The sequence below is a fragment of the Typopeltis vanoorti genome, chromosome 20 (assembly GCF_054136105.1).
Source record: "Typopeltis vanoorti isolate ZY-2024b chromosome 20, IOZ_Tvanoo_1.0, whole genome shotgun sequence".
NCBI lineage: Eukaryota > Metazoa > Arthropoda > Arachnida > Uropygi > Thelyphonidae > Typopeltis > Typopeltis vanoorti.
This window is the reverse complement of record NC_143568.1, coordinates 48,491,669-48,518,080: the sequence shown is the minus strand read 5'-3', so window position 1 is coordinate 48,518,080 and position 26,412 is coordinate 48,491,669. Positions and strand designations below refer to the sequence as shown.

At 35.5% G+C, this 26,412-nt stretch overlaps 1 protein-coding gene across 2 annotated transcripts in view; it reads right to left on the bottom strand.

Annotated features, from left to right (window-relative positions):
- LOC150095417 (ferric reductase 1-like) overlaps nt 1-26,412 on the bottom strand; it is a 218,180-nt gene that overhangs the window by 118,973 nt on the left and 72,795 nt on the right. For both annotated transcript variants that reach the window (XM_090410756.1, XM_090410755.1), the window contains 4 exons: nt 19,544-19,680; nt 18,858-18,949; nt 15,510-15,612; nt 5,073-5,273 (listed from right to left, as the gene is read on the bottom strand). In XM_090410756.1, the coding sequence (XP_090266882.1) occupies nt 5,073-5,273; nt 15,510-15,612; nt 18,858-18,949; nt 19,544-19,680 (533 nt within the window). The remainder of the gene's footprint in view (nt 1-5,072; nt 5,274-15,509; nt 15,613-18,857; nt 18,950-19,543; nt 19,681-26,412) is intronic.

Here is a 26,412-nt window from a genome sequence, read left to right as displayed (position 1 = left end):
TCAACAGACAATCTTCAATTACCCTATCTCATCTAATTTTGAACTTACCTTAATTCATTCCTCATCAGTTCACTCCTAAATAGACATCCTCATTCATTTCCACCATCTTTAATACCTTTCCACCCTTCAACTGTCATTTTCTTTTCTGCCTCTTTCTTACTGACTTTTTCTATATCAATGAATATGGTGTTGATGATGGTGAATTATGTTCCAAGTTCTCTCCATTTTGTTTATATCATAAAAACCCAAAAGCACTACTTTCTTGTCATATCATTTATTCACTACTTTTTTTTCTTCGAATGCTATTAATTTACATTCACTTTCTTACAACAAGCAAACTTTTCTTGATAATTCATGTTTGCTGCTGCACTCATTTTTACCACGCTGCCATTATTCTTACCTGTTACCTCTTCACACATACACACGATTATAGGACAACTTATGTAGTTTGGAGAATATAGGCAACAGACTTCAAAAAATTACAAATCAAAATTCATAGACAACTAACAAAGCAGCCACTCAAGCACTACTCAGTACAGAATCCCTATCCACAAGTAAAACAGCTGAAATACAAAACACATTACACAAACTATGAAAACTTATGTATACTCAGTACATAATATTGCAGCACAACAACACAAATGGACTACATCTGGAAACTGTGCAAGAGAGTAAAAAACAGGCTTTTTGCATGGAATAGCAAGTGTGTGGAATGCATCACCTGAGGTGGTAAGCATGCAAAACAGCTAATGAATAAGGTAGGTATGAACAACAAAAGTGGACTTCCCATGATGAGTGTGCTCGAAATGAGACGATTTTTTTTCTCTTCAGACAGCTTAAAAACTTATGCTTGCAGAACTTTTATAAAATCATAAGTCCCTACTAAATGTTCGCTAAGCCATAAAACAGACTATATCTTCACTGTTAATGTAATATAGGAAGCTAGCAGTTCAAATATTATACTGTAAAAAGCAATATGAAGTATTTCTTTACAGAAATCAATGGATTCTTTGCATCTAAATGATTTCTTTTAACCATGTGCACATAAAGATACTTAATGAGCAGTTCATAAAGATCTTTCAATCTTGTGAATGTGACTTCATGGAGAGATTAAGAGCAGTTGATGATGGGGAGGAGAGACTGACTGTAAGTGAGCAAGAAGTGTTTGGGGAGTTGAGTAAACTAGATGTAAATAAGGCTGTGGGACTTGATAATATATCGCCACATATTCTGAAGGAATGTGACAGAGAGTTGACACCTGCCTTGACATTTTTTTAATACAAGTCTTGCACTCGGTCAAGTCCCTAAAGAGTGGAAGGAGGGCAAGATTGTGCCACCTCATAAAGGAGGTGATCGAACTCAAGCATCAAACTATAGGCCTATCTCTGTGTCAGGTGTTGTGGTTAAGTTGTTGGAGAAGCTTGTGAGAACTAGGATCCACAGTTGGGTTGACAACAATGGTATAATCTTTGATGGACAGCATGGATTTGCTAAAGGGAGCTCGTGTTTTAGTAATCTACTTATTACAATAAAGTGACTGCTTCCTTGGACAGAGGAGAAGGATACACAGTAATATACTTGGATTTCGCAAAAGCTTTTGATAGAGTACCTCATGATAAGTTGACAGTCAAACTAGAGCAGATGGGGTTGGATATTAGATTAATGCATTGGATTGGAGACTGGCTATCTGATAGGTATCAACAAGTTGTGTATAGGGGTGCAATATCCAGGAAAAGGAAAGTCACTAGTGGAGTGCCTCAGGGATTTGTTTTAAGGCCATTACTGTTTAACTTGTATATTAATGATATTGGCAAAGATTTGGATGGAGATATTCAGTTGTTTGCAGATGATGCAAAGTTGGGACGAAATAAAGAGTAGTGAAGATGTTGTGGACTTGCAAGAAGACTTGAATAAATTGAGTGATTGGGCAAGCAAATGGGGATGCGAGTTCAATGTTGCAAAATGTAAGGTTTTAAAATTTGGAAAACAAAGATGGGATGCAGAATTTATGCTTGGTGAGAATATATTGTTGGAAGTAGAGGAAATAAGAGATCTGGGGGTGATAGTGGATAAGGATCTAAAATTTAGAGGGCACATCACCAAAATTGTGAAGACAACACAAAGACTTCTGGGAATGATGCGGAGTACAATGACGTGTAGAAGTAGGGAGATTCTTGTTCCATTGTATAAGGCATTGATTAGGCCACACATGGACTATTGTGCCCAGATTTGGTCACCTGGTTTTCAGAAGGATGAAGAGATGTTGGAAAGGGTCCAAAGGCGACTGACTAAGGTATTCTGACCTCTGGAATGTCAAGTATGAGGAAAGATTGAAAAGATGTAATCTGAAGAGTCTAGTGGAGAGAAGGAAGAGGGGAGATATGATAGAGACCTACAAGTTGGTAAGGGGTTGTTATAGGATCAATGGTAGAGAAGTTCTACAGAGAATAGTGGGAGATCAGGGGAGAACCAGAGGTCATCCCTGGAAACTGTATAAAGAGGGTGTGAGTAGGGGAGTGAGAGGCAGGTTTTTTTCGTGCAGAGTTGTGAGTGATTGGAATGCCTTGCCTGAGAGTGTGGTGTCTACAAGGAGTTTGAATGTGTTTAAGACACGGTATGATGAGATGTGTGTGAGATAAAAGGACCTCCTAGATGGGTCTTTGACTCCATGAGGTCTTGTTTAATAATAATAATAATTTTACTTATACAGCTCATTTCATAGCAGCTCATTAATTCATTCTAAAGAACTTAAGTTTATTTTACTTTATTCCTTCAAACTCTAGGACTCATTACTCTGGTATGTGTAACAGAGAAACTTAATATTTCTGCATTATTAAATTTAAAATAACTAAATTTTTTTTATTCTTTTAAGACGTAACCTTTAAATTTGCAAAGAAAAGGATACTTAATATCATAAGACCTTTATCAAGTCTATGCCAAAAAAAAAAATAATAAATGTTCTCGGCTATGATGACAAAACTGAGATGAGAAAATATACTAAATAGAATCTACTCAAATGACAAACATGTCCATTGACACCTGGATAGAGGGAAAAAATGCATTAGAAGTGACACATTGCTTTATTTATCCCATTTTCCTTTGTGTTAGGCTTAATAGCCTATCACAGTAGAGCAACTCAGCAGCCTTGAAACATTGAGGTGGTTAATCCTATCTGTAGCATTTTATGGCTGTCAATTACATATGTTTTTTCACCTCATTTGTCTGTTTTGTGGGCAGGGGTGAGACAGGTTTCTGGAAGGAAACCCCTGTTACTACCATATGAATCCAGCTAGCTCACCTTCAGTTGAAAAGCCCTGATAAAGGTTCATGACCTAAGCAGGATATAAACCCAGGCATTTCTGACAAAAGAGCTCAGTCAGTTTTGACAATGCCATGGAGGCAGTTTTATTTATATCACTCAATATATTATATCCTGACAATTGCAAGGGGTAGTAGAAAATTATTTTTTTTAACCTTTTGATTTAAGTGCAGCAGAAAGTAGTAGTCTAATTCTATCACAGTGAGTGGTGCTGCAGTAAATCATAATTGCAGCATACAAATAGTTCAAAATAGCAACTGTTTTAGCTGTTTTAGGATATTAAACCAAATATCCTAGAAGCAGAGAGTGGTGACTGAATTTCTTACTGCAGAATATGCAAGTCTGATGGAAATTCATATCTATCTGAAAAACAAGTATAGAGACAATGCTGCTGACATAAACATAGATGCTTAGGTCTTTCCTCTCCACAACAATACCAGACCCCACACTAGTTTGTGTACAAAGGACTGATTTTTCCCATTCTACCCATGGCTTTCAAAGGATGTCATTTTGCTGATTAAGAATGTTGAAACAAGCTGTTCACGAAGTATAGGATCAGCATGCGGCATCTCACTCAGCAGGGAGAAAAGTGCATAAAGCATAAAACTGCTGAAAAATGACTGAATACTCATGAAAGATGAAGGATTAATTCATGTAAAGACCATTCTTAAATTATATTTTCTGGAATAAAAAAAAGTATTACTTTGTACTGCTCATTCTTTCAGGAATGAAAGAAGTATTAAGTTATATCTTAATAAAAATATAACTGTTTTGAGGCTGCAGTCAAACATGAACAGTTGTAAGAAGTTTTCCCACTTGGTTATACTATAAACTAAAGATACCAAGAAATTATATACTTGTTTTAATCCTTTATCCAAGTGTAAGCAAACAAGTTGCCGCCTGAACTATTTTCAGGATTGGGGCAACTCGTATAAAGAAGCTAAGACTTCACATCACATGCCTTAGCATCCCATAATGCAAAGCACATTTCCCTGCAGACATGTATAATGTCTATGAATTATGGGAAGGGTCACTACCCAGACCGGTTTCGACCTTTATTGAGGTCTCTTCAGTGGAAGCCAGACCCAGAGGTGATACTAAGATTGAAGTAATGCAGAAGTCATATTTTCATATATGAGTTGTCCCAGTCCTGAAAATAGTTCAGGCACAAACTTGTGTGCTTACACTTGGATAAAGGATTAAACCAATTTCTTGGTATCTTTAATTTATAGTATAACCAAGTGGAAAAACTTCCAACAACTATCTCTAATCCAGAATAATTTAATAATATCGTGTGACAACTCATATATGAAAATATGAGTTCTGCATTACTTCAACCTTGGGATCACCTCTGGGTCTGGCTCCCACTAAAGAGACCACAATAAAGGTCGGAACTGATCTGGGTAGTGACCCTTCCCATAATGTATAGCATCACTACATACCCATAAGGATATGTGCTTTTCACAATGAGATAAGGCAAGTGATGTGAAGTCTTAGCTTCTTTATACGAGTTGTCCCAGTCCTAAAAATAGTTCAGGAGCAAACTTGTTTGCTTACACTTGAATAAAGGATTAAACCAAGTATATAATTTCTTGGTATCTTTAATTTATGAACAGTTGTATTAAACATCATTCAGATTGAATTTAAGAACCTAATAAATGCTTATTTTAGATAAAATTAAGCAATGACCATAAATGTTTGTAAAAGATTAGATGCATTGTTACTTGAAAATATATGAAATATTAAAACTTACCATTTTGTCATCAGTGGAAAGGCCTAGGCCTACCCAAACTTGATCTGGCCTAAGAGATGCAACAAGTTCAAATATAATTCCATCAGACATAGGAGTATACTTTACCAACATTTCACAATCTCCATTGCGAATGCAGTTTCCACCACCAAAACATCCTTTCGTAACACCACAATCACTGTACTGCATAGACCTGATTTTACTCTAAAAGGAGAGGAAAAAAGATAAATATCTTTTTATAAAAAAAAAACTTTTACTTATATAGACACACACACACACACGCATGAACACATAATATCAAAAGGTATATCAACCATTTTTTTTTCCTGTTGAGAAAGCACGTACACTAACTGAACATATGGTCTGAAAAGGGAGCGACAGATATTCTTCTAAAAATACAAGAAAGAATAAAAAATTAATATTCAATTCTTGTAACCAGTAGCTGAACCTTGGTCTCCAAAATAAATGATGTTTAAGTCAAAGATAGCTAAGTATATGCAGAACATTGGCCAACTCTAGCAGTTTATAACAACCAAATTGACTAGACCTTTGCATTAGCTAGTCTGTTGGTGGTTACTAAAAAGATATACAAACCAACTAATAAGAGTGAAATGATCATTAAGAATGAATTCATAGGAGAAAACAAGGTCAAAATATGATGCTTACACCTCTTAGAGAAAAGCCAAGCTTATGTGGCACTGCACCACTAGGTGGCAGACAATTTTCAGATAACTGGAACAGTGGTTAGCATATTGCCCAGCTTGAGAGGAAAAGCAAAATGCATACATACATCTTCAAGGCCCACCTTTCCTAATTGGGTTGTGGGAGCTGCAACTGCAAGAGGAACTTCCAATGGTCACAATCCTCTGCCACCAAGCTCAGATGTTCTGGTGGGACTCCCAAATGTGTCCACCCAAGGTTTTGGATATAATCTATCCAGTGAGTCCTTGGCCTTCCACGTGGCCTCCCACCCTCTGGCTTGGTAAAGAGGGCCTGCTGGGGGTGCCTTTCTTGTGGCATTCTGACCAGGTGCCTGTACCAGCATAACTGTGATCTCTCAACACGGAGAAGCAACGGTTGAGTATTGATGGTTTCCCAAATTGCAGAGCTTCTGACTCTTGTCAGCCTGCAACCCCTCGAAGGAACCTCATTTCAGCCGCTTGGATTCGTGTCTGCATTCTTTCAGTCATTTCCCAACTCTCATAACCATAGGTGAGAATGGGGACATACTGTATTGAAGACAGCTGGCTTTGCCTTCTGGCTTAACTCCCGCTTCAATACTACTGAATGGCCAAGCTCCCGCAACATTGCACTTGCTGAGCCAATCCAAGTATTTAACTCTACATCCCACTTTCCATCACTCGTGAATATGGATCCAAGGTATTTAAAACTTCTCCACCTGCCTCAGTGGGACTCCACTCACATGTAGAGTGCACTGGGATGGTTGTCTTGAGAACACAAATGTTTCAGTTTTGGCCACACTTATCTTCATTCCAGCTTCTACACAAACAGCTACAAACCTATCCAGGGTCTGTGGAAGTCATCTGTGGAAGAGCTAAGCAGAACTAGGTCATCTGCAAAAAACAGATGTCCAATGCTACATCTTCCAATTCTCCAATTCTGACACGTTCACTGCCTCGGCTGTGCCTATCAATCCAGTGCATAAATATTATGAAAATGAGGGGTGACAGAAACACACCCTTGGCAAAGGCCAATGGAGAGAGAGTTGAGAAGAGCAAAAATAATGGGGAAAAAAATTGTCGAGATATGATACAAAAAGTATGATTTATGGACTGTATGGACTGAATTTAGAGAGAAGTCCAAGTGGTTTAAAGTAGACTGAATATTTAAAGTATTTGAATTGGTTTGGGGTAGACATCTGGAACTGCAGTTTGAAAAGAGAAGAGAAAACAGAGGCAGAACAAAATATGTAGCAAAGGATTAGAGAGGAATGTGAGAAGCAAGTTGTAGAAAGAAATGTAGTACATGAATACAAGGGTGAGTGCAATTATGTTATGGCAAAGTGATGACAGAATGCACAAGAACAAGAGAAATGAAAGAAGAGCATATGTTTGTCGAGTGGAAGAAGCTTAGTGCAGCAACTAGAGCAAGGAGACTGTAGTTGGGATGGAACAGAGTTGTATCAGAGCATATCTGGAAGGGGTATGGAAGTAAAGTGATGATAAGGGTTTTCAAAGTGCCATGGACTGGTGAAGAAGTTAAGCAGAATAATGTAATGAGCATGATCCATGGCCTGTTATGTTTGCATAATAACAAAGAATATCAGAAATAAGGGAGCTAAATTTGTGGCTTTGAGTCAGTACTCAAGGATAAGTAGCATAAAATGATATATTGGTAAATTGAAATAGAGGGTTATAAAATCTTCCAGGAGGGTTGAGAGAGAACAGTGAGGAATATTGTTAATGAGAGAAGAAACATGACAAGGCAAAGGTGAAAAATAGCAGCACATGTGACAGCATTAAGGATATGAAAGTACATTTGAGAATATATCTAGTAGGATGTCATAAGTCTGGGAAGGCATGCAGAAGATAACTGCCAAATGTTTAGAGAAACTGATTTGTCAAGTAAGAGGAAGGGATCTAATGAAGGGTTTTAATCATAGGAATGTAGATTAAAAGGAGAGTATGGAAACAAACAATTTCTAGCTTGAAGGATAACTACCCTTAGGGAGCATATGATGGAAGCAAAATATTTAGTGTTGGTTTTGGTGATAGCTGGAGAGGATGTATCTATGAATGAAGTATCAATACTGTTGCCAGTTGGTGAGTGTTCATGATGTAATGATGAGGAAGGTTGTCAAGCAGAGGAATCCTATCAAGAAGAAGTACGTACAACTAAAAGGTGGATGTTATGTGATATGATATATCAGAAATAAAGGAGGAGTTTTTTTTAGCATTGGTCAGCTTGACCTGAAGAAACATTATTAGCATCAGTGAGACCTGGTTGACAGAGAAGGGTGTAATCACAGGGATGGAATGTAACAGATATTATACAGTATGGCACAAAAAAAAGTACTGAATAACTACAGTGATATATTTTATGGAGTAAACAGGTTTATTAACAAAGAAATATATGTTTACACCTGATGGTATGTACATCCACAACTATCAGTAGAATCTTGGTCAAAGCATTAACAATAATAGATTACATGCTCGAAATGGGCACCTTGTTTTTCAAGACCAGTTTTGAAGTGCATGTGAAGTTTCTCTTTCATCTTGAAGAACAATGGTTGGGAGATCTGCTGGACATAGTGTAATTTCATCTCCATTAGTTCATCAAGGTTTGAAGGCAGGTCATAGTGAAATACCCATTCCTTCAATATACCCCAAATGACAAGATCAAGCAATGAGAGATTAGAAGAACGTGAAGGGTATGGGCATTCTGTGAACCTTGAAATGAGTCTCCCAAGGAAGTGTTCTGATAAATAGTTCTAGAACCACATTATTTGCAACAGGTTGCTCTGTCCTGTTGAAGCATCTGTGCATGAAATGGAATGTTTTCTGCATGACACATCCTATGCAAATCCTGGGTGAATGGAACCAACATATTCTGGATGTAGCATTTGCTATTCAAGGTCACAGTTACACCACCCTCTTCAATGAAGTATGGCCCAATTATGCCATGGCTGGAAACTGCACATCATACAATGGCCTCTCTGTGAAGACCTGAATTTGTCCAAGAGACAAATTCAGGTCTCAAGAAACCAAGACACCTGTAGGTTCGTCTGTTTTATATGACCACTTAGATGGAAATGCACTTCATCCAAGAACCAGACATTTAGGATGGACAGCTCTTCATAGACATTGGCCAGCACGAGTGCAAAGTATTCCCATCGTGCAGCATAACTGTTGCTGTTAAACACTAACCCACCTTAATGACAACGAAAAGGCACCCAACTCCTTAAGGATTTTCTGTGGTGACTACCTCAGTATCACAAGTTTTATCACCATTTGATGTTAACTGCGTTTCAAAGACAGTATCACTTGCTCCAGCACATGGCCTTTATTCTCATTTGCGTTAACACTTTGTGGTTTTATGCTTTTGGCATTGAGGCTTAACACTCCCAGTACGTTGGAAACTCTCAATAAAGAAACTATTGCTTGGGACACACTTACGGAAATGACACACAAAATACTCAAACATATTGTAGACTTGGACCATTTGCTCTACCAACTCCATATGAATGAAAATAATGCTCAACAATACATGTCTTTTCTTCCGACATCAACGACATTTCTACAGCTAAATATAATGGCATAGACTACACATGCTCTTTATTAATGTCCATGCAGTCAAATGGCATATCTCATACCACATGTACTGAAGGGGATGTCAAAGTTCAGTGTTTTTTTTTAACCTTTTTTTCAGAGAAGATAGAGGAAATAGGGCAGGAAGAGGGGTGTTATTAACTGACAGCTGAAGTTAAAGAAGATTGCAGATCTGGGGGAACTGGTTCATTTGAGGCTGACTAGTGTGAGGTCAATGAGATAAAATATCTTGTTGGTTGCTGCTATAGAGCTGGGGATCCAGAAGATGTGGATATCATGCATCAGCAAATTAGCACAGGCAGAGCAATTATCATGGAGACTTCAACTATGGGGATACAGATTAGAAAGGCAAGGGCCCATGGCAAGATGGAAATGGAATTTATACAGTTAAGGGATAATTACCTGAAATAGTAAGTGATGAACAAGATCGAAGGCTTGAGTATTTGATCTCGTAATAGCATCAAAACAACTACAATAGCAACTCTACCTCTGATCAGGAAAAGTGACCATGTAGTCTTGTTTGGGGAGGGTTGCTCAACATGTGGAATTTTTGGTCAAGAAAAGGTTTATGTGGAACTACAAAGCTGGTGATTATCACAGGGCAACTAGGTGGCAATTTGGAGCAACTGCCATGAAATAATACTACATGAAACTAGTAGGATTGTTTGAGAAAAGCAGTATGGGACTGCATATTCAGGATTAAGAGGATAAACCGAAAAGGGATCAATTGGATGAGTAGCAATATAAAGCAAGAGTTGCAAAAAAAAAAAGTCTTATGGAAGGTATATAAACAAAAATGTGATCGACATAATCAACAACATACAACAAACAATGATCAACATACAAAGTAGAAACAAGAAGGGTAACCAGTAAGGTAAGGAAGGCTAAATCAGATTGAGAGAAAATTAGCTAAGCAAGCAAAAGTAAATCCAGAAGAGTTTTTTCATCATGTAGCAAGTAAGAGAAAGAATGATTATGGAAAGATAACTTGACTCAGTGCTGCTGACAGGAAAGCAACAGAAGCAGAAGAAATAGTTGAATCACTAAGTGATCACTATGCCAGGCTATATCATCCAGATGGTGATTTTGCAGCTATCTGATAGACTGAATTGGGGTAGATGTACCATGCAATATGCTGAGGAGGTACTCAACATATTGAAAAATATCAATGGAAATACAGAGATATGACTGAATGTGCAAAAGAAAAGTGGAGAATGTGCAAAAGAAAAGGCTGTGCCTTTGATGAAGTTGTTTAATCGAAGTCTCAGCTCTGCACAGTACCAAGGGAGTAGAAAGAGGGTAAAATAGTTCCATTATATAAAGGTGGCTCCAAGACAGAAGTAGCAAATTAACAGACCAATTAGTATCTCAGGAGTGGTGGTTAAAGGTAAAATTCAGGAATAGGTGGATAGGAACACGATACTCTATAGGGACAGCATGGCTTGTAAAAGGTAGGTCCTGCATTAATAATTTACTCATATTTTATAATAAGATGATAGCATGGCTACACCAGTGGTCGATATCGATCCCCAGGGGTCAATATAACATTGTTAGGGGTTGATAGAAAAATATAAGACATCATTGTACGGGTAATATTTAATTTGATTAATTTGGATTACCTCCATCCTAAATGACAACGCAATTAAGAGTGAATCATGGGAACAGTGACATGAATAAGACCTGTAAGATGGAGCAAGGTCATGAAAATAGTTATGGAGGCCAATCAAGTAGGCCAAAATGACGTATTTACCAATAAACGGATGATACATAATATTTTTCAACTATACAAAAGGCATTTGGGAAATTAACACTAGATGGGCTAGAGTAGAAAACTGGTCATTTACATACACTGCAAATTGTATTTATATGTGGTGCTAGAAAAGGATTATAACCAGTGAGATGACAGGGTTCTCTTCTTGGGCTCCTATTTTTTCTATGTTCTATTTTCAGTTTTTTGTTGCTGATGCAAAGTTGGATAGAACTATAAGGAGTGATACTGATAGTAAGTCTCTTTAGAAAGATTTTAAAAATCTTTTAGCTTGAACAAAACAGTGGAGATGTTGTAATGTTAAGCACAAGTTGTTGCACTTTGGAGTGAAAAGTGCATAGGAGCATAAAGGCTGGTACTATGTGGTTGCTGAATGCGTACTGGTGGGGATGTGGTTTCAGGAAGTACATGCGATTTGAAATCCAGGAGTGATGGTTGACAGAGACCTCAAGTTTAAAGGGCAAGTGCATTTCAAGCAATGTATTATGAAGATGAACACATTGATAAATGCTGTTAAGATAACTCATGTATGAAACTCAACCTTAGCAAGCCCAGATGTAAATGATTTAGGTTTGGCAAGGTTAAGATTATATCTTGATAGAGCTATGTTATTAAAGCCAAAGACCTCAGGAACCTAAGAAACAATACTGATAGTAATTCTTCCAGAAGATTTGTAAAGGGTGGGGGGAGGTTAAATTTCATCACTTAGTATAAGACCACTGCTCCACTTACTGGATGCATGGAGTGGCTTGAAAAAGCTCAAAGTTTGGTTTTTAAAGCAGGATGTCTGGCTTATGTAGAAAAAAAAATACATATAAAATAAATCTATAGCATTAATGCACTATAGGTTTACAACCTTTCATGTTAAGAGTCACAATGTCTTTGATGCTAAGGACCATGATAATAAAATTAGATAGCTTTTCTTAAATATACATCTACCCTAAATTCAAGCATGATCACACACTGCTTCCAAACCATCAATTTGATTTAGTTTTACTTCTGAATTCAGTGGTATTCTTAAGGAAATTGATGGTTTGGAAGCAGTGTGTGATCATGCTTGAATGATGACTACATTCATTCACTGATGGTAGTTCTAAAACTCACGAGGATAAACTTTTATGTTATACTTAATAAATTATATTCTTATTTAAATTCTTGACCAAGCATAAGCAAACAAAGTTTGCACATGAAGCAAAGCAACTGATACTGAAGCAATTGATGTGAAGTCAGTCTCTATATACAAGTAGCCTAATCATAAATCACCCACAACCTTTGTTTACTTATAATAAATTTAGTTTAATCCTTTATCCAAGTGTAAGCAAATAAAGTTTGCACCTGAAGTATCTTCAGGACTGAGGCAACTTGTGGTAAACGTGGACTAAGCTCTCATCACTTGTCTTAGTATCGCCATAATGCAAAGCACATGTTTGGGTAAAGGATTAAAGAATATAATTTCTTGTCAAGCATAATTGTTTTTATAAAGCATACTTGACAGACACAAACGCCTTCCCTTCTGCTCTTCAATATTGCAAATGCCAGAGTTCTACCTGCCTATGAGTTCTGTAATATATAAAATAAGCAATAATTACTTTTTACATGAATTTGAGGTGGTCATTTCTCTAATATGTTACAGTATAAAATAATTTCCAAATTCTCTTATATACATGCACAAAGAATTGATATCAATTCTTTAGTGCAGGTATATGAGAGATTGACATCAAGGCTGATGACTTCACATCAGTTGCCTCTGTATCAGCTGCTTTGCTTCATGTGCAAACTTTGTTTGCTTATGCTTGGTCAAGGATTCAAATAAGAATATAAGTTTTTTTCCTTTTATATTTTTGTTGTTGTATTGTCAACAGATAAGTGCACATTTATTCTACAATTCATTTCTTTAATAACCAAATCTAAAGGAAGTTTTAAACAAAATGCGTCTCTTGGCATGTATCAGATGACTTCTGTTAAGGCTGCATCAGGCTGACAGCACAATCTCATTCCAACTAATATAACTGGCATCAAATGACATTCTAAACTAAATATGACCAGAGTACATCAATATCATTTTGGCTACACGTTAAGAACAAATATCCAGTTTTGTCAGAAAAAGCTCTGAAGTATCTTCTTTCCCTAGTTCAAATCTTTATAACAGTTGGATTTTTTGCACTTGTGTACCTAAGAAGAGTCTTCTTGATGTAGTCATTACTGCTACAAATAACATACAACTGCATTTTATCAAACAGCTTTTTTTTTTCTTTTTTTTTTTAAACAACAGGAACAATTTCATTCGTCTCATTAAACTTTTTATTATTGAAAATTTAAATTTTATAATTTTTGTTTCTACTGTGTGTGGGATTTGTATAACTTTTTATGTATTCAATAATTAAAAACTTGTTTCACATGTTTGTAATTTATTATAATGCAAATGTTAAAATAATTATACCTAATAATTATCTGTGTGAAATATAACTACTCCAAAATTGCCTTTTCTTGAGAAAGGGTCATGCCAGTGTTGAAAGAGATATACAAGTACTGAAAGTTTGGGAAACACTGCTTTAAATACTTGACAAACAAAGAATGGCATGCAAAATGACAGTTATTTCCATTAGTTTTGAGGGAAAACAGACCTCATTAGACAAACATGAGTGTTTTGCAATTACAGAGCTAGCAGAACATTCTAGTAATGGATCACAAAATCACATCTATAAACTGAATATTCTTATTCTAGATGCAACTGGATTTACATCTATAACATCTGGTCAATAGTTATGTAATTAACATTAAGTGATGGCTTAATTTAGTTATAGCCTATTACATCAAAAAGAAAGAATCAAATTTATTTATGAGTATGTCTTAATATAATATATATTAAGACATACTCAAATAAATTTATGATATCTTATAAATTTAAATATCATGTAACCATGTATGTTTCCTGTTTTTTCAGGTCTACAATCCAATCACTTGCAACTCTAGAGTCTAATGTCATATCTTTCAAAGCAGTCTAATTCTCTTATTAAAAAAAAAAACTACCTTTCTTTGCCATATCAAACTTATCCTAAAATTCATATACTGAAAACCTATTATTATATTATAACCAACCTGTCATTAACACTTACTGTCCCTCTACTATTTTATCACTCTTTAGCACTATAATATTGAGTGCTTGGGCATGGAAATGCAAGTTCAATGTTTCAAAATGTAAGGCTTTAAAATTTGAAAAACAAAGATGGGATGCAGAATTAATGCTTTGCGAGGATATATTGTTGGAGGTGATAGTGAATAAGGATCTGAAATTTAGGGGACACATAGCCAAAATGGTGAAGACAACACCAAGGCTTCTGGGAATGATGTGGAGGACACTAAAGTGTAGAAGTAAAGATTCTTGTTCCGTTGTATAAGGCTTTGATTAGGTCACACATGGACTATTATGCCTAGATTTGGTCACCTGGTTTTCAGAAGGATGAAGAGATGTTGGAAAGGGTCCAAAAGCAATTGACTAAGATAGTTTCTGAACTCTGGAGTGTCGAGTATGAGGAAAGATTGAGAAGATGTAATTTGCAGAGTCTGGTGGATAGGAAGAAGAGGGGAGATATGATAGAGACCTACAAGTTGGTAAAAGGTTGTTATAGGATCAATACTGGAGAAGTTCTATAGAAAATAGTGGGAGATCAGGGGAGAATGAGAGGTTATCCCTGGAAACTGTATAAAGAGGGTGTGAGTAGGGGAATGAGAGGCAGGTTTTTTTCGTGCAGAGTTGTAAATGATTGGAATGCCTTGCCTGAGAGTGTGGTGTCTGCAAGGGGTTCAAATGTGTTCAAGGCATGGTATGATGAGCTGTGTGTGTGTGTGAGCTAAAAGAACCTCCCAGATGAGTCTGACTCCATGAGGTCTTGGGGTAATAATAATAATAATAATAATATTTTCTCCACTTCCTCCATTCTAACAAGGTTTTTTCATACCCACTTTTGTATCTTGCTTGTAACCATTTACATATGCTTTTATAGTAGATATAAGCTGTCTTTATTTCTGATGTGATTCCATCTACAAAATGTTTTAAACTCATTGCATTTAGTACTATGAGCAGGTTAAGAATTAGGTAATCCGGTAATCCAGCTCTTGAGACTAAACATGGTATTCTTATGGCTTCAGATAAGCCGTAGCCTCACACTGGGAACATAAATCTCACACCATGTAAAGATCTTCAAATAATATCAGAGTGGAATTTGAACCTGTGATGCTTTGGAGAGCAAAGACACTATCCACTTAAAATAATCACTCATTTGGTGAACTACCCCCCCCCCCCCATCTGCAGTCAAAAAATTACAAATGAATTGAGTACTGTATATGGATTCATTGAGATGCAATAATAAAATCAGTACTTACTTTTTCATTACTAGGAGAGGCACTTTTAAACTTTCCATTCAATTTCAATGGCTGAGAGACAACATCTGTCCAATAAATGGAATAATCCTTTAAAACTGTGGCTCTACAAAGGAGAAACAAGAAAAACAAAATTGTGGTTAATATTATTCTACTCTTATAGATGGAAATATGACTTCTGCCACTGAGTTAGCCATTATTATAAAACATATGAAAGTATAAACTTCAGAAATCATTTTACATATTAAAAGAAAATTATTGGAAATGTTTTATTTATATTTTTATTATATAATTTAACTGCAGTTTTTCACTAACGAGTTCATTAGAACAAAAAAAAAATAATATAAAAAATAAATTAATATAAAAAACTAAATATAATTACTTTAAAACACGATTATAAACATGGATCATTCCAGCATACTCAGCTTTGGTTCCTCCAAACATAACCTTAGCTCTAGTAGGTATTACTACAGTAAGCTCATCTGTATGAGCTACATCCAAGCAGATACTAAAAGCTAACTCAATGGCAAAAGTCATGTTTCCATCTATAAATAAGAAAACAATGTATCACCATATTATTACAACACTCCAGATTAGACATCTATGCCAAGTTTTTCCAGCTGGGAAGGAGAATACATTATACTCAACAAATTCCATCCATACTCAAGGAATTTCTGAATTCCTCGTTCAGAAAGAACTAGCTTCAAATTCTATCAAGTTTGCAAGCACTTTTATAAGGGATTTTAAACTGGTGGTAATTTAGCCGGTGACTGACAAATACAAAAGTGACAGGATTTTTCCCTGCATGGAAATTCATGTTTTCATCCTGCAAAATAACAATGTGGAAAAAAAAAGATGTAATTAAGGATACAAAATTTATAAATACCTAGAGCCGAAGCTCAATAAAGCTTCAGCTCTAGGTATCTCCACATCTCTAAATCTCACTGATTGATTTTTATTATTTTTTTTTTGTAACATATCTTGGGTTATGAAGACTGATTTTCCTACCAATGTTCCAGTTTCCTGTCACAAACAAAACCAACTTCCATGATCCAAGAGTTCTCCAGGTGGAAGGCTTATATTCCTTGCAGTGAATGCAAGTTTATAAAAGACTCATCCTAAGGTAAAATCATTTCAATGATAACTCATTTTTTGGCAAAAAGTAAGAAACATGAATATTAAACAAATCCTAAATACATAATCCATGACTATTTGTAATCAAAGAATGACAATATTAGTACTCTTTTCTCTAAGAATCCTTTCACATCCTCACACTTGACATTTTTTTTAAACTTTTCAAATCATTATTAACTAACAATCTTTCATTCATTCTTTATAACTGGTTGTTCAGAGACTCAATGAGTATCTCATATTTGTGCTATAAAATATACTTATTAGCATTGACTGCCATGGAGTCATAGGACATAATGGGAGGTCTATACTCATTCATGAAAAAAAGTTCAAACTGTGCCCTAAACCCATTCAATTTCTGCACTCACACTTTCCAGCAATGCATTCCACTCTCCATGCAAAGAACCTGCTCCCTCACTTCTCTGTTCATACCCTCCTTATATCCAGAGATGAGCTTCCAGAGATGGGCTCTAATTCTACCTTTGTCACCTTTCATTCTATAAAAAATCTTCTCTGCATTAATCTGGTCACATCCCCTCACCAACTTATGACTCAATCATATGCCCCCCCCCCCTTCTAGTCACAAGTCTCTGCAAGTTGCATTCCCTCAATCTCTCCTCATGTCTGACATTCCATAGACCTGAAACTGGCTAGGATCCGGAGAAGTAAACTTCTCTCCAATACATCCTTATCCCTTGGAAAACCAGGCAACTAAATTTACACAAGTAGTCCATATGTGGCCTAATCAAAGCCTAATACAAGGGAACCATAACCTCTTTGCTTCTGCATGTCAATCAATGTCCTCCTCATCACTGCCATAATCCATTGTGATATTCTTGCAATTTTAGCAACGTGATCACTAAATTTCAAGTCTATCCACTATCACTCCCAGATCTCTCATGTCTTCCACTTCTTTCAAAATTTCTCCATTGTGATATTTTTGCAATTTTAGCAACGTGATCACTAAATTTCAAGTCTATCCACTATCACTCCCAGATCTCTCATGTTTTCCACTTCTTTCAAAATTTCTCCATTAATTGCATACTCTGTATTCCAACCTTGCCTACCACATTTCAAGATCTTGCACTTTGCAACATTAAAGTGATAGCTTGATTCATTTGATAACTCACACAGTATGCACATTCTCCTGCAAGGCCACAACATCTGCTCTACTTCTCATAGTTCTTTTCAGCTTTGTATCATTGGTAAACAGGTGACTTTTACTCAACCATATGTTTAGAGAACTCTTACTATAATAGACTCATTTCCCTATAATGATGAAAACATATTTCATCATTACAAAGAAAGATTTTCTTTAAATTAGCACTGATAGCATGACTTTGGGTGGAACTCTTGGGTAACTACAGCCGAAATTTATAGTTTCATCTCATCCTCTCTTTATTTACTTGTGCAACAGACAAATTATTTCTCACTCCTCTCCAGCTTGTACTGTATTCTAAGTCAAACTTTCCAGTGATCATAAATTTGTCATTGCTATACTTCTCATTCACTGTTTTTTTTTTTCATTTTTATCTTTTAGACCAACTACTTTCACCTTCAGTTATCCTCACCTTCTCCATGCCACTGCTTTTTAACTCATCACTATGGTTCTGATTTTACTTAAACTGTTGCTCTCCTACAAGCACATTTTTCACAGTTTCAATTACTTTCATACTTATTTTAGTCTTAAGAACAGTATCTAAAAAAAATACTAAATTATCCTGTACAGCACTTTTTCAATCTAAAGATTAATTGAATTATCTAATTAATCAAATGATTAATTTGTTCTTTAAAAGATACTCTTTGGAAAAGTAAAACATTTCCAAACAGTCTCAAAACAAACTAACTTCATGTTGGTTTTCAGGGTTCAACTTCCACTGATAAACTACTTTTTAAACTTTGCTTGAAAAATATAATTAAATCATACATATTTCAAGTATTTTAAATAAAAACTGAATCAAGGATAAAAGTGACATGGTAAATCTTTCATTTTGATAATTTGTAAAATAAGAAAATTGATCTAATTTTAATCAAAACAATTTCAATTATAAAAATATTTATTAATGTGAAGTGTCACTAGTCTAACTGAAGATATTTCGCATGCAAACTGTTTACTTACACTTCGATAAAGAATTAAACAAAAATATAATTTCTTGGAATCTTTAATATTAAAATGTTAAGAAACGACTGACAAAGCCTATGAAGAAAAAGGTGACAAACCTGAATACAACTTCTTCAAAATTTTGAGTAGTTGGTACCCAGTTAGTCTGTATGCTTTGTTTATCTCCACTCTCTTTGTGTGTTAAAGTATCCTGGGGAAAAAAAAAATAATAATAATAACAACAATAATTGAAATAAATACTGATTTATCTAAACTTTAAAAAATATCAACTACTCTGAGGCAGATCAGATCAATAAAATTCATTATAATAAGAGTTCAAAAACAAGAGTAAAAACAGCTCTAGAATTAAATAGCAAAGACAGCAATTTATTTCATATTACCATAACATATTTTCATACCACAATTTACAAAGGCATATTTTTTCATATTTTTCTTGGGAATAATTCACAAGGACTGAAAAGTAATCTGTTTTTAAATAAAAGCATAAATGTTTAAATTTTATATACAAATATGATGTTTGCTGCATGCAAACATCAGCTGGATTGGCCATTGTTCATACAAGCAACAGATTTATTTTTCAATTTGCCTTGTACAATCAATTTGCAAAAGAAACATTTCTGTCAGTTTAATAACCACAGAAATTAAAACTTCAAGCATGTTGCAGTATGCTGAAACAATGTATAGATAACAGTGAAAAAAGATGTGTATATTATGAACAACTTGCATCTATTTAATTTATGTGCATAAATATTTTAAAAAATATTTAAAAAATAATATCACTTGCCTCATTTATTTTTCCACATTTCACAGTTTTCCCAGTATTATATGAATTAAATATTCCGTCTTTAATGAAATTGTTTCTTGTCCATGCCTGAAGAAAGAATCCTTTAAAATTTCCATTTTGCAATACTTGTATTGTCACTGAAAAAATAAATGTATACATTTATTAATTACTAATGCAACTTCATATTACTGGTCAATTTATACTTATCCAGGCATCGCTATAGTTCTTAAGACTCATTGTGAGAAGCTTACGCTAAACATTGACAATAACTACTGCAGCTCTCCTTAAGATCATTTACTGCCAATGCACTTATAAGTACTTTAAACTATTCCACTCATTCACTTCTATACAAAAGAAAAAAACCTAGTCCTAACATCACCACTAAACCACACCCTTACCTAAGATCTAGGAGCTCCCCTTTATCTCTTCCCTTCAATGTCATATATTAAAAAATTTCTTAATCTCAAAAATCTTTGCAACTCACATGCTACTGCATCTCCTCTTTTCTATATAGCAACTCAATTTTACATCCAAGAAACCTTCAATCTGCTCTCATATGAATCATTCCACAAACTAATCTTCCTTTAAATCTTCAGTGGTTCCTCATCCATGTAAAATCCAAATTTCAGCAGTCTAGAAATGATGGTCATATCAATGCTCTTAAAGAAGTACAATAATTTCCTTGCCCTACTTATCAGAGTGCTCTACCATCCAAGTATCCTTCTTTGTGCTGTTTTGTCCACTTTTGTTATATGTTCCTTGAATGCTGTATTCAATATTTTTTTTAGTATTTATTTTAGTTCTGTGCACTCATTGTGCACCTGAAAAACGAGGCAACCAGGTCTATGCAGAGTAATCTGGATAGTCAGATCAAGGTCTTATGAAAAGGAAGAATAACTATTTCTAGTCTTCCTTGTCCTTTAACACAGCAAGCATCCTTTGCACTATCTTCACCACCTTTGCAATGCTTCCTGAACTTCAATTTCTTGTCCACTACCACACATGGATTCCTTAGCTCTCCTGATCTTCTGAAGCATCATCTCACCAATGAGGTTAAAATATCTTCTCTAAAAGGCAAAATCTTACAGTCCACAACATTAAATTAACATATAATTGAACAGCGGGAAGGAGTGATGACAAGAGGCCATCCCTGGAAGTTACGAAAGTAAACTGTTTGCAAGAGGGTGAGGAGTGGTTTCTTTGCATGGAGGGTGGTTGAACCATGGAATGTATTGCCTGATGGAGTGGTGAGAGCGAGAACAGTCAATGAGTTTAAGGAGTGGAATAATAGACTGCATTTCTCAGGGAGGACCTCCCCTCGATGAGTCTTGATAGACTGTGTTTCTTAGGAAGGACCTCCCACGATGAGTCTTTTGAACTCCATGGAGGCCTGAATAATAATATCCTCTGTCCATAATACTAATATCTTTCAAGTCTGCTTACAATACTATGTCAGTCATTTGTTATTTGCACTTCCTAATTCTGCATCACCAATAAAAAACTGTATATTCTTGGTTTTAACTATGATGAGGAAACTAAGAGAATGCTGAGATGAATAAAGCAACATCAGGAATCTTGAATTAAATTAGGCAAGAAATGATATTCTTGTTTAATCCTTTATCCAAGCATAAGCAAGGAAAGTTTGCATGTGAAGTATCTTAACTAGGCTACTTGTATATAAAAGCTAATGACTTCACATTGTCAGTATGTTTCATTAACATTAGCCTCTATATACAAGTAGCCTCATCATAAAGATACTTCATGCATTAACTTTGCTTGCTTATACTTGGATAAAGGATTAAACAATATAAATTCTTAGTAATTCAATCAAGTGAAAAAACTTTCTACACCAGGAATCTTGGTTATGAAGACAGTGAGTAAATAAATTGAAGAATATGGAATCAGCAAAAAATATTTATCATGATTAAAGCTGGTGAGGTGATTTATATGGTTCAGGATTCATAACAGAAAGGTTTACAGAGGGAGGGTGAATAACAACAAAGGAGAATAAGATGGCCACCCTGGAAGTTGTATAAGGTTGCTGTGAAGAAGAGTGAAAAGTAATTTTAATTTTTAAACATGGAACGGTGGTCGATTTACTGTAGTGCTACTTTATTTATTCCTCATAACTCTTAGTACACAGCTGTACACTGCTTCTGTTAGAGGTATCATAATAAATTCCATACTCTTGTCAACTTTTCCACACAGCTGATCAGCCCAAGGTACTGCTGCTAGTAAATATGACGACTCCCATAATTATCTGCCCTATAATCTTCCTTGCTTGACTACCTGCAAAACCTCCCAGTACATCATGGTCATTACACACTTACTGATGGCAGATACTTAATCTTCAACCACATCCTGTGAGGATATAAAATCCAACACTCTAAAATCTCATTTTAGAGTGTTTAGTTTAATGTTGCTTCTATCACATAACTATCTCAAGTATTATCTCTCAAAATCAAGCAAATTCACTCTTCTTGTTTCCATAAAGTATTCCTTCCAATCCATATACTACCAAGATTACCTTTTTTCTACACAGGCAAGCAGTTTGCTTAAACGTTTTGGTCAGTACCTATCCTCTACACTCCTAGGCATAAAACATCTAATTAGATATGCATAGACATAGTTTTCCTTATACAATATATACTTTGTTTGGAAAGAAGTCAATGGACACCATAGTGTGAGGAACAAACAACCATGGCACACACTTTAAGATGTATGATCTCCTTTCACTGCGATGACTGCAGCACTCCTACAGAGCAATTAATGGGAATTTTAGACCATTCTTTGGACCTTGCCCATGTGGGTGTCCATTGACTTCTTTCCAAGCAGTGTATATATGCATTTCTATAATATAGATATGCAGAAAAATTCTGAAATGAAATGCAAGTTTCTTGAAAGTACATACACCTTTCCTTTTTGCAGAGAATAGTAATAACTATAGCTAGGTATTTTGCAAATACTGCAACTTTATTTAATATTGAACTTGGACCTTTTTGACATAGAAGAATATACTGGTATCCAAAAAGTAATTTTTATTCTCTTAGACAAAGGCACTAGCCCATATGAATTTTGAACTCATCTCAGTTTTTTGAACTAAATGTGAAAAACCCAAGCTATGTAGGTTATATATATTAGTCATAACATCATTGTAAATGTTTACAATTAATAAAAATTGTTGATTACACTAGATCTTGAGGCTTTGGTAATAATGACATTAGTATTATAGCATTATTTCTAATGCCTTCATGAAACCAGAAGACATTGCAGAAATCAAACTCTCAGACTACACACACATAAAAGGAGGGTCTGGAAAGTTCTGATAAACACCTAGACAAAAGTGGCATTAAAGCAACTGATATAACCACTAGAAAAAGCATACTAGCAGCAGAGTTATGAAGTTAACTTATGTTTTTATATTCTGATGTTTTTTTTTTTTTTTTGTGGTTATATCAATTGCTTTAATATAATAATTTTTGTTCTAGGCTTTTATCAGAACTGAACTTTCCAGACCCTCCCCACCTTGTACATTATACATTGCCCTGAAAACATCCGCTAGGTACTCTAGCAACTTATTCCATTCTTTCACAACTTGCCAGCACACACACACGCGATCTTTTCACTTCCATCTCACCAACTTAAATATGTGAGAAGAATCTATTAGATAAATATAGAGATTAGAGCCTATATTCTCAACTGTGGAGCCTATATCTTCAACATAACCTCTTCAATCTGCCAAACTCTACAGAAACATTCCCTTAATCTCTCCTCTCCTCTTACTAAAGATGCTAGCGGCTGAAACAGTTTCAGTTATGCATCTCTACATGCTCTAATGTTTCTTCATCACAGGTATTCAGATAACCAGATCTGCACACAGAAATCCAGATGTGGACTGATTAGTGTACCTTCTACAGTGAACTTATCTCCATTTGTCAGTGTCCTTCATTATGGAGGTTTTCTGTGTAATGCAACTAACTTTTGTAAGTTGTCCCCAAACTTCAGTTTCCTATCCACAAACACTCCCAGATCCCAATGCCTCTATAACCTGGAGAAAAGCTTTTCCAGTAGGGTAAATCTATTCCATTCACTCTCACTGAACACTGAACTAATATCCCCATTCACCTATCCAAAACACAAACCTATTGAAATACTCTTGTAACAGCCAAGCTTACCGAAATTGCTCATCCCAATTTAGTATCAGCAGAAAATAACTGAATATCTCCTGAACAACAGAAAATCCCAAATAGTACTGTGGGATACCCTGTAATTCCCTGCTGTGATATCCTGCTTGTCACTTTTCCCACTTTGAGACACTGTACCTCCATACACAACTCTGAGAACTATTGACCAACCATCCCTATAAAGAGATTACCCATCTCCATCCTACTGAATTTCATACTTTGTCATGTGGTATTTATCAAACATCTTTGCAAAATTAAGAAAAATTACCATACAAGTATCTGCTCTTTCCAACATATCACTTATTATTATAAAATATAAGTGGGTTGCTGAAACAAGACCTTCCTTTATTAAACCCATGCTGCTCTCTAGAAAGATCAATTCTTCTTGATCCAAGTTTGTTTTCTATCTCAAACTAGCCTCTACCACCACCCCAACTGATAAACAGCGAGATAAAACTGACTGATTCTTCTTCATGCAAGGGTACTATTTTTTCCCTCCTCTCACTCCTCTGGAACTGTTCCTGTTGCCAACCTCATGAAAGGAACAAAGGTCCTTTACCCATTTCTTTAATATCCATGGTGCTATCCCAGCACCACATATATCCATTCCTACAGCATTATTAACATCCAGCTTAAATTTTCCAACATTTCACATTTCTGTACCACTGGTATCCCTCTTTTTCCCCCCATTGTCATTCAGCACCTCCTCAATCAGCTTGAGATACACTGATGAAATACTTAACATTTCCACTATAACTTCAATGGAGGTAACCTATCAGGCGCTATCTCCAGCAACTGAAGTCAGTTTCCAATAAATCACTATTTCCATTAGCCACATAACTGTAGAATTCCGAGATTTTTGTTTAGCTGTCTCTCTTTCATATGCTAATTTCCTTGCCAATGCCATATACTCCTCACTCAGCTGTGACACAAGCGTACCCTGTTCTTTATATTCCCTCCATAAAATTCTTTCTTTCTTTCTTTGTAGCTCCTTCACAATTCCATGATTCATTCATTTCACTCAATGAGAAAAGAAAATCTGATATTGCAATTAGTGACTGATCATGAACAAGGTCTAGGCATTTGTGATGTCTCTGTCTTTCAAATGATCATACCATTATAGATCAACCTTTATTAATTTATAAAAGAGTCCTATTTTGCAACTGCATGATTTCTTTTCAGTGAAGCTTGAACCTAATCCCAATTTAGCATCAGCAGATGTTTATGTTAATTTAGCATCAGCAAATGTTTAGCTATTAAATCTAAGCTATGTCTCACATATTGCTCCACCACACTGTATAAGTTCCTTAAGCAGCAGGAATTCATTCTCCTTATATGTTTTTTGTTTTTTTTTTTGCCTCCAATAAATCAATGCTTCCATAGTTAGTCATTTATTATATGACAATGTCACTGACACCAGTGTTATCTAAATGAACATTTCAAAATCATCTCTCCACATTCCCTGATCTATAGCAACACTTTTCTTTTAACATTGTTACCACACAAGAGAGGCCATAAACCCTATAACAATTAATTCTGCTTACTGGCAGAGTTGAAGAGAAAGTGATCTGATGATATACTTTCTGAAGAGCTGGAAATTGTCTTTGGGAATACTTCATGGAGGTCATTCCACAGAACCAAGGTAGACTGGAATGAAGGCAGCAGATCAATTAAATCAGAAATTTAACTGTAAAAGAATGTTGACCAGTTGTTGCCTGTGTTATAGTAGGTTAACCAGAAATAAAGGACACGATGTCACTTCTGTTGAAGAGTGACCATATCTGCTGATGATACAAAGTTGGGGAGTTATATGGAGTGATGTTGTAACACCCAAAGATTGAATATTCAAATAGGCTTTTGCTTGGATAAATGAGAAGAGATGAAGTTTTAATAAGTGCAAAGGTATAAAATTGTGTGCTGTAGTGGTGAAACTGAAGAAGTGGACAAGGTTCAAGACTTTGTTATTTTGGGGGGGGGGGGACAGTATTAAGTTCATGAGGACAACTTGCAATAAGCAAAGCCCACCCACACAGACAGAGAGAGAGGGAGTGCTAAGATAAAAAACACACTGACAAGTAATTAGTTATACTGCTGTATAGCATATGGATCAGATCACACAGGGATTGTTGTGCTTAAATTTGGCCATTTCTGATATGGAAGCTCTGGAGAGTGCAGAGATAAGAACCAAGGCAACATCAAGACTAACATAACTAACATTTCAAGACTCTGAAATGTTAGTTATGGGGAGCAGTAAAGAAAATGTAAATTGCAGAAAAGAGGCAATGTGATAGACATTTAAGTTAGTGAGTAAGGAGAAAACAAAAGGCCATCATGGAAGTTATGTAAAGGGACAGAAGAAAGTGGTGGATGAGTGGAAAACCTAGAATGTGTTTCAGGTTCAATATGACATGTTACTCACTGAATAAGATCCCACCCCTTGAGAAAATTTTGACTCTGGTGGTTTGTTATAATAATATGTATTGAAAACTGTAACAAACATTCAAGCAGAGAATGTAAAAAAAAAAGTGCAATACTTCAAGAAAGGGAAACAGAATGCCACCCATATTGAACCTACTCCTGATGCCCCTGCTCACACTCTTATATGACTTCTAGGTATGTCCCCTTGTTTTACCCACTTCCTCCATTCTATGAAAAATTTCTTCCACATTAACCTTTGGTAACAAA